This window comes from Pecten maximus, unplaced genomic scaffold (assembly GCF_902652985.1).
Source record: "Pecten maximus unplaced genomic scaffold, xPecMax1.1, whole genome shotgun sequence".
NCBI lineage: Eukaryota > Metazoa > Mollusca > Bivalvia > Pectinida > Pectinidae > Pecten > Pecten maximus.
In genome coordinates this window covers 2,932-16,802 of record NW_022979305.1, presented here as the reverse complement: position 1 = coordinate 16,802, position 13,871 = coordinate 2,932, and the positions used below count along the sequence as shown (strand labels likewise).

The following is a 13,871-nucleotide window of genomic DNA, read 5'->3' as shown; positions in this document are numbered from 1 at the left end:
CAGGACCTACTATCAACAATCAAGCAGAATACGAGCGGCGTCCGTATTACGCTATTTTCATGTTTGAACTGTTACAGTCTGTTGTACTGCTTCCCAAGTTTAATTCTAGTATTGTGTTTGACCCATTTTCCTATTATTCTCTTCATTGCGGAAGCTGTTATCGTTTTCAACCGCAGTCGACTCACATTGGAAGCCATTTTTGTTTCCATGTGTTTTAGTTTGTTGTGCGCATGCGTTTGTCGTAAATGTCACAATTTTTTTGCATATTCAGATTATTTGATAACCTTTTAATAATTGATAATTGATGTTTTTATGTACATAGGCCTAGATCATCGAATTCGAATGGTTGTTGTTCAGAAGGTTATTTTTTTAAAAGATGTACCCAATAATATGATAAAAAATACAAAATAAATATTGGTTTACCGTGAGGTCCCTTTAACTTTGTTTCGTTTTTAACTGTATATCTGCATTTTGCATTCACCGCTACATTGACCAATCACATACTTCATCTTGACCAGAACGCCACCTGTCGCGTCATATCCGGGGCCAAAACAAAATTAGACGGCTATGCCGAAAAAGTGTTGGCTGAAATGGCAGCTCAGGCTATATGATCCCCAGGAAGTTAAACAGACATTGGCTGGTTGATAAAGGCCCATTAACCATTGATAGGTAATAATTTGTGAACAGCTTTGAGATGGCTCTATTGCTGTGGTAGCATACAAATACTGACTTTAGTTAAGGGTGATCCATAGTTTTACGAATCTGACCTAGACAATAGACAGCACTGAGTCTGCATTGACTTTATTATACGATATCTGCTAATTTGTCCTTAAAGTAGGTAAAAGAAGAAATGAACTATTTAATCAGCAATGTAAACAATCCATGTAAACAATATCAAAAGAAAAAGGGAAACATTGTCAGAAAATAGCTCAGCACCGATGACATTATTTCTATTTTCAGCAGAAGTCAATATAACATTCCATTGACCTGGGGAAACGTTATATTAAAACTTCTCGGTGATGCTATGAGGTATTTCTATAATTGATGTCACGTGATCTCATTTGGACCAATGAGTAATAGTGTTACATATATGTACCAATTATATAATAAAGCAATATATTAAACTCCAAATTATTATTATGTCCCAATACCATGCTGACAGACTCTGGGGATAGACGTTCCTAACACAGATGGCATAAATTAGTTTAACCTAATTACTAATAAAGACTAAAGAGAAATCTTGATATATATTGCATTGTTCTTATTATTTTCCAATTTGTAATATTCTAGCTCCAAATTAGATCTGTTTGATTTAATTGTCCGGGTCGTAGGTTTGAACTTACAAACAGATGTCGACAAGTTTGTCTAAGTCTGTACAACTGCACTCATACATGTCTCGACAGCTAACATGACTCTCCGTCATATGAGTTCCGAGGCGCTGGAGTACATCCCCCGGATTTTCATCACAGATACGCTTGAACTGGAGTACACGGTTGGCCTCACTGAATACATGAGTGGCTCGGTCATGGAGCTTGAACGATTCCACTATATTAAAACAACCAGTTAAAATAAGTTTTATTTGTCAACTGTTTCATGTTGACCTAATAATGCTATCATTTTGTCATGGAAATGTTGCTAGCATAAAAATATTGGCAATATATTGAAGATTTATTACAACATACAAGAATTGATAAAAAAAATTAGTCTAGACTAATTAACTCACATGCAGTCGTAAGCATACATAATTTAAATTGAATAAGCATACATAATGTATATTTGATAAGCATGTAAAATTTTTATTGAATAAGCATACATAATGTATATTTGATAAGCATACAAAATTGATATTGAATAAGCATACATAATGTATATTTGATAAGCATACAAAATTGATATTGAATAAGCATATATAATTTATATTGAATAAGCATGAATAACGTATATTTGATAAGCATACAGAATTTATATTGAATAAGCATACATAATGTATATTTGATAAACATACATACTTTATATTTAATAAGCATATTTAATAAGTGTACATAATTTATATTTAATAAGCAAAGCTCACATAATTTATATCTAATAAGCATACATAATCTATGCTTAATATATAATTAAAATAAAGCAAAAAGCATTGAACTAGAAAACAAATTGATCTATCGATGTACAGACTGAAAACCAAAGTGCATTCCACACAATCTGCTTCGCTGTTTACTCAGTGTATACATATTTTCTTTTTGGTTTACAATTTTATGACTTCTATAATCTAGTTCAATCCTTGAAAATTTAAATCACTTATAGTGCCTTCCTGTGCCATGAAAGATATTGCTTGGTCCATCCCACCGCCCTCTGTTCCGATGTGGCGTTCACACTGAGCACAGATCCCTGACAGCTCTTTCTGTTAACAAAACAATGATTAAAAGTCACAGCTTGTGTTGATTTTAATATTTCTAAAGTAATACAAGTGCAATCAATGATTGCAAAGCTCACCGGCAACAGCAATCACACTATGCACACACTATGCACTCATTTTTTTATGTACGTATAGGTATGTCATTTTGAAAATCACAATTTTTGTCTGCATGATTTTGCCATAACATCACTTCTGACCTCTAATGCATGTATAAGTCAAATAAGAAGGGTGTGAGGTGTATACTTTTGGACTTAGAGGCTTTCCAAAAACTGACCGCAAAACTTTAAAGTGGGTTTTCGTGCCAAAAGAAAATGTGTTTACAGAGATGGAGTCAAAGATAATGTTTTTTACAGAGAAGGAACAAAAGATAATGTGTTTACAGAGATGGAGTCAAAGATAATGTGTTTAGAGAGATGGAACCAGGGATAATGTATCGACAGAAATAGAGCCAAAGACAATGTGTTCACAGAAAGAGGGGAAAAGATAATGTGTTTACAGAGATGGAACAAAATATAGTGTATTTACGGAGATGTAGCCAAAGATAATGTATTTACGGAGATGTAGCTAAAGATAAGCCAAGTATAACTTATCACTGCTATAAGATATTCACATAGCACGAAAACGATATTGATCGACATTGATAAAAAAATGACCTATGACCTTTGGTGTAACTTTTAACTATATAAGACATGCACATGACATGTATACGACATTGGTCCATATTTATGAAGTATCTGACTTGTGACCTTTTGTGTCCATTTTAATGACCTTTGGTATAAACTTCAAACTGTTATATGATATGCATGTTCTAACGTATACGATATTGATCGACATTAACCTTTGATCTTTTATGACACATATAATGACATTTTGCATAAATTTTAACTTTTCTAAGCTATTCATAAAACATGTATACGATATTGATCGACATGGAATTGTTCAATTGTGTTTTCGATAAACTGTTTATAAACCGAGATCCACTGTAGCGTTTGAATATGGAACTGGTGTCATTTTGAAAATATAATATGGAAAAGGGTTTATATGTTATGATGTCAATTTTCAACGTTGAATTTAGAACCGGTGTCATTTTAAACTAATAATATCGAAATGGGTCAGTATGTTGAAGGGTCCATTTTCAACGTTGAATATGGAACCGGGGTCATTTTCAGCAATTGATATGGAAATGGGTCAGTATGTCGTGGGGTCCATTTTTAACGTTGAAGATGGAACCGGGGTCATTTTCAGTAAATGATATTGAAATGGCTCAGTATGTCGTGTGTTCCATTTTCAACGTTGAATATGGAACCGGAGTCACTTTAAAAAATGATATGCAAATGGTTCAGTAGGTCGTGATGTCCATTTTTAACGTTGGTGAGCTAAAAACGTTTAATACAATGGAAATATTGAAACATACTATTGATAGTATTAAGGTTTAAACGTTTAGGTGTGAATCAACATTGCATATAAAACAAAAAAATAAGAAAGAAAGACTATCATCAGGTTATATAAAAGTAAACCTTGTATATATTCACATCATCGACATCACTCTATATTTCTCTATATTAAGTCTTTTCTAACCAGGAAAAATAATGTTAATTTTAAAAACTAAGCACATAATAGTTTAAATTCAAAAGGAGTACATGTAAATGGTAAAAAGACTCTTAGAAGGTGTGAACATTAAATTACTCCCTCTGTTCCAATAGTGTGGGGACTGATAATCCATATGCCGTCAAGAACAATATGATAATGATTGAATACAGTAAAACCCCACTTACTCGAACCCGGTTTACTCGAATACCCTCATTCGTCGAACATTTCCTTTGGTCCCGACAGAGTTCATACGTATTCAATCAACCTCGAATTACTCGAATACCATGTATTCCTCGAACCTCGATCAGGTCCGCACGAATTCGAGTAAGTGGGGGTTTACTGTATATGTATGTGCATTATAAACACTCTTTGCAACGGAAGCTTTCATAAACTTTTGCATCAAATAAATCTAAACTGTCATAACATTAATGCTCAATAAGAAATAACCATTTCTCATTTTTTTTAGTCCATGCACCAAAAACCATAAGAAATATATAATGGGCAATATCATAGATTTAGAATATGAGACATTGTGTCAGCAGTGACGTCATTGGTAACTACAGTATACATTGTATAAACATGTGGTAAATGAGATATGAAGTCATCGTTACATTCATTAAGTATGGAAAATGATGTCATAAGTAATTATATATATCAACATCGATAACTGTGTAGCATAATTATGCTATATTAAATCACAAGGAAACAACAATGCTCAAGAACTGGCATTATCATCTATGAAAATTTGGCGACGGTTATCAGTAATTATGCACAATTTGAGACCTAATGTCATTGGTTTCTACAAAGCAGGCGAGACATGATGTCAAAAGTAATAGAAATAAACTTATATAAGTCATAATTTTAAAAAAAAAGGTCATTATACGGTCACCAAAGGTCACATGTCAAATTGTTAATCAATGTTGATCAATATCGTATACATTTTATATGCATATCATATCACAGTTTGAAGATATACCAAAGGTCATTATACGGGTCACCAAAGGTCACAGGTCAAATTGTCAATCAATGTCGATCAATATCGTGTCATATGCGTATCTGATAACAGTGACAAGTTATTCCAAAGGTCATTATATGGGTCACCAATTGTCAAAGGTTAAATTGTCAATCAATGTCGATCAATATCGTATACAATTTACATGTATATCATATTACAGTTTGAAGATAAACTAAAGGTCATCATTGGTCACCAAAGGTCACAGGTCAAATTATCAACCGATGTCGATCAATATCGTGTACATGTCATATGCATATCTGATAACATCGATGAGTTATACCAAAGGTCATTATATGGGTCACCAAAGGTCAAATTGTTAATCAGTGTCGATTAATATCGTGTACGTGTTATATCAATATCTTATCATAGTGATAAGTTGTACCAAAGGTCATAATATGGGTCACTAAATGTCACAGGTCAAATTGTTTATCAATGTTGATCAATATCGATTACATTTTATATGTATACCGTATTACAACTTGAAGATATACCAAAGGTCATTATATGGGTCACCAAAGATCGAATTGTTAATCAATATCGATCAATATTTTATGCTTGTTAAATTGTATACAGACTTGTATTTTATAACAGTGCTGTTATTCAGAGCAACATGTACATGTGGCTCACTTTTCAACGGGTTCCGTTATCAACAGGCTACACGTGGATAAGAGAGACCTGATGGGGTCCATTTTCAACAGTAGAGTCAGTTTTCCATGGCGTCCCGGTTCCATTTTCAACGTTTTTCCACGGGGGTAAATTTTCAATGTTACACCGGCGTCCGTCCGTCAACAGTTGACTTTTTCTTCTTAACCACTGATCAGAATTTAACCAAGTTTAGAAGGGAGCATTCCTATGGGGCTGGAATTCAAGTTCATACAAATGCCAGGTCTGACCCCTCAGAGGTCTTTAGGGCGGGGTCAAAAGGGGTCCATTTGGCAAGTGATATTAACGACTTCTTCTCTGAAAGTAAGCAATGAATGATATTTATATTCCAGTGGTAACATCCCTAGGTGGCAGGGATTCAAATTTATACAAATGATGGGGCTGATCCCAAGGGGCCAAGGGGAGCAATTTGACTTAATTACTATGGATGACTTCTTGTATTGTTTAAACTGCTGAGATCACTACCCTCTAACTGTATGTAGTATTGCTGATCATGCAGCCTTTTCTCACTCTTCAGTTCCCATTCATTTGTTATATCTTTGAAACGCTTTCTAAAATCAACCAGGTGAGCTGAATGTATGCAGGCCCTCTGGGCCTCTTGTTTAATGAGATATGTAACATCCTGGGTACTAATTACATGCATATACATGGATATTCTATTGTTAGCTTAACTACCAATTACGTTTCGAATATCATTAAAAAATATTTAATTAATAACAAAAAATCCATTGTTTTATTTTAATTATCTCCAGTCTGTTTTTATTGGTTTTTGTGAAGGTCATATAGATAACATGACAGGTTGTTATGCTAAGTTATTGTTTACTTTTGCTCATTAGTTTTTGTTTACACATTTAATGTCACATGTGTATACAGTTTGTTTAAATATTTATGCTTAAGACATGTTGATTGGTGCTAAAATGGCAATATACTGTGTATATATTGGCAATATACTTCACTCTGATAAATTATGAAATGTAAGATAGTTTTTTACTCTTACCATCTAGTCCATTTCACTAATATTGAATACTCTAAACCTCATTAATTCCATGGACACCTAAAAATGGTTTTAAAATTTTTTATGTCTTCAAAGTACATATATCATTAGACTTTTTAACTCTGATGTGAAAACGATAAAGCATTATATATATTTACATATATATTTTCTAGTTTTAGTGTTTGTTGTTTCTACTTCAAAGATGTTATTGTATTTTTACAATAACCATATTCTGTTGGAGATGTTGCTGAAAGGCAGTACAAAGTGTATAATTGAGGTGTGAATTCTGTGGCTTGGTGTGTTAAAGTGGTATGTTATTTAGGAGTTATCATTATAAGCCTACTTCTCCCGAAATGTTAGTCATGTTTCAACAAATTTTGCTGTGAAGAACCGGTGATTACAGGAAGATAGATATGATATAAAGGAAGACTGTTGTGCCTCCCAGCTCTCTGTTTGACAGATTGTAATTCTAGGAATACATGGATTGGCTAATATACTGATATTTTCAATGAATGCAGAATTTATCGTTGTATTAGAATGTCTTAATTCATCTTCAAATGATATGCTGGAACAAGAGGCCTATGGCCTCATAGCACGATGGTCCAGTTAATGTTCCATAAATGATATATTTAGACTGGTTTCTTGATTGATTTGTCAAGAAAAATATGTTTTTTTGTAGAGAGAATTAAGTAAAGTGATTACTGAAATTTTGCAAAATTCCAGTTCATCGTCTATTTCTCATCCCTGATGTCAATTTGCATCGTCCTATTGCAATTATTCGAAATTCTGGTCACTGTGACCCTATTTTGCATAATTCAGATTCAGCATCCATCACTCAAGATGTCAATGTTCATTGTCCTATGCCAATTTATACAAAAGTAGGTCCCACTGACTTTTAGAGTTAGGACAAAACAATACCTGTTAATACACAATTGCTTATTGATATTTTTCATTAACATAGCACTTGCTTGTTTTGTATTTTAAAGTTTTTGTAATTTGTTCACGCTTACTACACTTGAAATATGCTACACCAGCATTGTATAATTTGTCTACTGTCTAAACACATTTGTCATAGACCGAATCTTATCATTAAAGTTAAACCTATATGTTTGTGACAGTCCTGTTGTCTTAGTGGATGGTTATCAAAGAAAATAGGGGGAATAAGGATTTGTATGTTTGTGGGTGAATGAACAAGGACTTGACATTGGTGATAGCAAATGCCTAACTAATGTCACAGAAAACAAAAGTTTCTACCTTTATCTAGGTTAGACATATTGCATTAAAAATGTCAACAAGTTGATTGACATTTGATCATGTCTCTAGGTTTGAATCCAGACTTGTTTTCATTTAGCATGTTGTTTTTTTTTGTTTTTTTTCAACTTTTTAATAATACATGTGTACAGTGTAGTAGCACAAGATCACACCCTGTTGATTATATATACCATACAACCTTCTTTTATTATATAATCAATATCTGATAACTTCATGCATCCTATGTGTGTTTATAATTCTTAATCCCATGCATGTTATTTAATATTAAGTTGTCTGTTTATTTATCAAAATGAAGGATTTATTCATGTTTGTTATCAAAAGGAGTACATGTACGTTTAAAAGGAACTTCATTTTAAATCATTTAAATATTTCTGATAAACCATTTAGAGTCTATGTGTATAACAAATTAAATTGAAATAATCATATCTTACAGAACTACATACAGGAAAGGTATCTACACACATTGGGAGTTGTTTGATTGTCTATTTTGCACACACACAAAAAGCATTTTAATTAAGGTGTTTTCTATATGTACAAGTTTTTGTCATGGGAGACAACTTTGTAAAATAGTAATGTCTTCAAATTTTTTGCCTGTGGAAATATTTAACATGAATGTGTTGCTTTTTACCCGGTATATCAAAATCTGAGGTTGTTTAAATTGTGGTTAAAAGTCTTTTTCTGAATCATAATTATTTGCATAGTAATTGGATATGTATGCTTTTTATTATTTTTTTGAGGAAAGTGGTGTTTTTTAAGATCCAAATTTCCACATCAAAAATTCATTAATAATCAAATTCTGATAAACAACTTGTTCTGATTGCTGTTTTGGAAGCAGGTGGTGATATATCAAAAAAAAACTTGGTTGGGTACTTAAAGCTACTATAAGCTATGCTTCATGGTGCTAAAAGTGAATAAATGTTTTGGTTTTATTTTTAATGTCTGTTTTGCTATTTTTGTCTGCAAGATTCTACAGAATTTAAGCATGGCAATTTACCATAAAAAAGGCATAAATATTTAGTGTTGGATAAGACATCCAACCGATATAGGTTCTGCATTTTGTACACCTTCTTGGTGGAAAGCCATTATTGGTCATTTAGCGATTAAACTTAGGAGATTAAAACAAGAACACTTCCAAAACATCACTTTTCTTGTGTTTTGTTTATAGGTTTCAGGAAGGAACTTATACATATTGGATATTGATGGTTGTCTCAAAGGATGTAAGAGTACATGTAAAACTCTAATTCTAAGTTTTACAACACAATATATACATGTACATTCTTGTGAGAGGTGTAAATGAAAAAAAAACATATTGTATTCTTATGTGACAATTAAATGAAGAGTGATAAAATGTAAATCTAAAGAATAAAAACACACTAAAATCATCTATCAATTGTGTTTTAATATTCTGTCAAAACAATTTACAGTGCAAGTATCATTTTCTCATATTTAAAATCACAAACCTTGGTCCCAAATACTTGTCATAACAAATTAAATATGCCTTGTTGATCAACAAAATAATGTAATACATAGGGACTTAAGCACAAATTCCCAGTCTTTTGGGGTTTTGTGTCAAAAACCTGAGGTATTATGTATAAATATAATTCGCATCATAAATTGTATTATATTGGTGGCCAGGAAAAAAAAGTATGTTCTGACTTAAAAGTAATTAACAGAGGATGTATGGAAACTGAATGGAAATCCCTCAACCAGATCAGCAGTTTCCTCAATTTAAGCTGTGAGCTTTTGACTAAAGCTAGGAGATCTATTGTAACCTCTTCCTCTTTACTCATTACAATGAAATCCCTTACATGTAATCAATATGGCACCTCCAACAAATTAAAACAATTACACATATTTATATCGTTTCACAACTGAAAGTAAATCATAGAATGCAAATCTTAGGTATCATGTTTAACCAGAAACTTGTGTATAAACTGTGGGAAACCGAGTATGCAAATCTAATTATATATCTTGATTAACCAGAAACAGGTATATACAGGCGAGTATGCAAATCTAATTATATATTTGATTAACCAGAAACTTGTATATACAGGCGAGTATGCAAATCTAATAATATATTTGATTAACCAGAATCTTGTATATACAGGCGAGTATGCAAATCTAATAATATATCTTGATTAACCAGAAACTTGTATATACAGGCTTATCCCCTCGGATCCAGAGTATGAACTAAGGCATACATTGTATGACTAGTATAAAGTTATGAATATTGCACAGAAAAGAGAAAGTAACAATTTGGCACTGATGAAATAAGTTTTCATTATAATCATTAGTAAATGAAATTCCAGAGGGATCTTTGCTTCCATCACCTTTTTATTAGCACAATAGAAGTTTCTTATCCTTTCTTTCTTGATCTGTTTTCCCTTATCTACTGGATGATTTGTAAACATTCTTGTCACATGAATTTTTTTTTAGATTCTTTTTAACATAATTTACAACTTGTTTAATAAGGGGACATTATAGGAGACATTTATTCACGGATGATTGGAGACGGAAAATGCAACGACCTGACCTGGAATTGAACACAGGGCCTCAAACCCCTAGACATGGCTATCCTCACGAGTAAGAAATATAACATAACGGTTTATTCAATATACTATCAAACCTCTATAACAGTCACCACAGGGAGCAGGGATAAAAGGTCTTTAATGCAGGTGATCTAGCTATCAGGTTTATATACAATCATTGTGTATATGGGGTGGTCTTTATAGACGGGATTTTGCTATATTTACGTGGCCTTTATGGCAGATCACAAAAGATGATCTGATGAATCACAATCTGATGAAGAATTTGCCTGTGACTTTCCTGACAACTGTTATTAGATAATTAAAAGCTGAAGATCTCTCCCATCCTAAAATGTACACTACCCATAGCCATTCAAAATCATTAAACATGAAACCCCACTGATCGACTTCATACTATCTAATGTTAAAGTATAATTTATACAATTTAAACTTTTCAATTACATATGTATATATAGAGATTAAAATCAATTTAGATATACAATGATCACAACACATTCACGTCTTATGCATACAAAGAGTATGTATAAAGTGAGCTGTGCATTTTTGATATATAATATTTGCAGTCATGAAACCTTTTTGTCATATCATCATAAAAACATTCATTCGGAAACTTGATTTTTATCATGTGTACATCGTCACCAATTTACATTTTATCAATGGCAGCCCCTCCTCCAGGTTGTGTGGCAAATACAGCAGACGACACTTTAGCAGCCCTGGAAGGTTCAACTGCATAGTACTTTTCCTTGACCTTTGGTATGAATTGTTCCACCTGATCCATGGGTACCATGGAAACCGCACAACCTCCCCAACCGGCACCAGTCAGGCGTGACCCCAGAGTACCAGATTCCCTGAAAAAGAGTTTAATATGTATGTTAATGGTCAGCTTTGATAAAGTGCCTAAGATCAGATTCCTCTAACACAACATAAATTCAAGTGGGGATCTTCACCAGGAGAATTTTTCCTTCTGCAGTTATCTCCTTGAATCAATCAGTACACTCACAAGGACTCTTGCAGAATTTGAAAATAGATATCAGATATAAGCTACAGTTAATGGTAGAGTCAAAAAGTGAATACACCAAAACATTATAAAGCCAAGTATAATAGAGTATCAGTACTACAATTGTTTTTCTTCAGGTTTCTAAACTTCTATATATTGTGTTCCAGTCCACTTAGCTGTAAACTTAGTGGGGCAGTTCAAGACAAGTCAAAAAAAGTGTTGGCTGAAATGGCAGCTCAGGCTATATGATCCCCAGGAAGTTAAACAATAACCATTGATAGGTAATAATTTGTGAACAGCTTTGAGATGGTTCTATTGCTGTGGTAGCATACAAATAGTGTCTTTAGTTAAGGGTGATCCATAGTTTTACGAATCTGACCTAGACAATAGACAGTACTGAGTCTGCATTGACTTTATTATACGATATCTGCTAATTTGTCCTTAAAGAAGTTAAAAGAAGAAATGAACTATTTAATCAGCAATGTAGAACATCCATGTGAACAATATCAAAAGAAAAAGGGAAACATTGTCAGAAAATAGCTCAGCACCGATGACATTATTTCTATTTTCAGCAGAAGTCAATATAACATTCCATTGACCTGGGGAAACGTTATATTAAAACTTCTCGGTGATGCTATGAGGTATTTCTATAATTGATGTCACGTGATCTCATTTGGACCAATGAGTAATAGTGTTACATATATATACCAATTATATAATAAAGCAATATATTAAACTCCAAATTATTATTATGTCCCAATACCATGCTGACAGACTCTGGGGATAGACGTTCCTAACACAGATGGCATAAATTAGTTTAACCTAATTACTAATAAAGACTAAAGAGAAATCTTGATATATATTGCATTGTTCTTATTATTTTCCAATTTGTAATATTCTAGCTCCAAATTAGATCTGTTTGATTTTAATTGTCCGGGTCGTAGGTTTGAACTTACAAACAGATGTCGACAAGTTTGTCTAAGTCTGTACAACTGCACTCATACATGTCTCGACAGCTAACATGACTCTCCGTCATATGAGTTCCGAGGCGCTGGAGTACATCCCTCGGATTTTCATCACAGATACGCTTGAACTGGAGTACACGGTTGGCCTCACTGAATACATGAGTGGCTCGGTCATGAAGCTTGAACGATTCCACTATATTAAAACAACCAGTTAAAATAAGTTTTATTTGTCAACTGTTTCATGTTGACCTAATAATGCTATCATTTTGTCATGGAAATGTTGCTAGCATAAAAATATTGGCAATATATTGAAGATTCATTACAACTTACAAGAATTGATAAAAAAAAATTAGTCTAGACTAATTAACTCACATGCAGTCGTAAGCATACATAATTTATATTGAATTAGCATACATAATGTATATTTGATAAGCATATATAATTGATATAGAATAAGCATACATAATGTATATTTGATAAGCATACATAATTTAAATTGAATAAGCATACATAATATATATTTGATAAGCATACATAATGTATATTTGATAAGCATACATAATTTATATTGAATAAGCATGAATAACGTATATTTGATAAGCATACATAATTTATATATTGAATAAGCATACATAATGTATATTTGATAAGCATACATACTTTATATTTAATAAGCATATTTAATAAGTGTACATAATTTATATTTAATAAGCAAAGCTCACATAATTTATATCTAATAAGCATACATAATCTATGCTTAATATATAATTAAAATAAAGCAAAAAGCATTGAACTAGACAACAAATTGGTCTATCGATGTACAGACTGAAAACCAAAGTGCATTCCACACAATCTGCTTCGCTGTTTACTCAGTGTATACATATTTTCTTTTTGGTTTACAATTTTATGACTTCTATAATCTAGTTCAATCCTTGAAAATTTGAATCACTTATAGTGCCTTCCTGTGCCATGAAAGATATTGCTTGGTCCATCCCACCGCCCTCTGTTCCGATGTGACGTTCACACTGAGCACAGATCCCTGACAGCTCTTTCTGTTAACAAAACAATGATTAAAAGTCACAGCTTGTGTTGATTTTAATATTTCTAAAGTAATACAAGTGCAATCAATGATTGCAAAGCTCACCGGCAACAGCAATCACACTATGCACACACTATGCACTCATTTTTTTATGTACGTATAAGTATGTCATTTTGAAAATCACAATTTTTGTCCGCATGATTTTGCCATAACATCACTTCTGACCTCTAATGCATGTATAAGTCAAATAAGAAGGGTGTGAGGTGTATACTTTTGGACTTGGAAGCTTTCCAAAAACTGACCGCAAAAACTTTAAAGTGGGTTTTCGTGCCAAATGAAAATGTGTTTACAGAGATGGAGTCAAAGATAATGTT

At 32.7% G+C, this 13,871-nt stretch overlaps 1 protein-coding gene across 1 annotated transcript; it reads right to left on the bottom strand.

Moving 5' to 3' along the window:
• Nucleotides 1–10,025: 10,025 nt before the first annotated feature.
• On the bottom strand, nt 10,026–13,510 carry LOC117318461 (N-acetylgalactosamine kinase-like; the record flags this gene model as incomplete). Its single annotated transcript, XM_033873445.1, has 3 exons — nt 10,026–11,344; nt 12,450–12,651; nt 13,396–13,510. Coding segments are annotated over 3 exons (522 nt in total), but the record flags the coding sequence as incomplete, so codon positions are not given.
• Nucleotides 13,511–13,871: the final 361 nt, after the last annotated feature.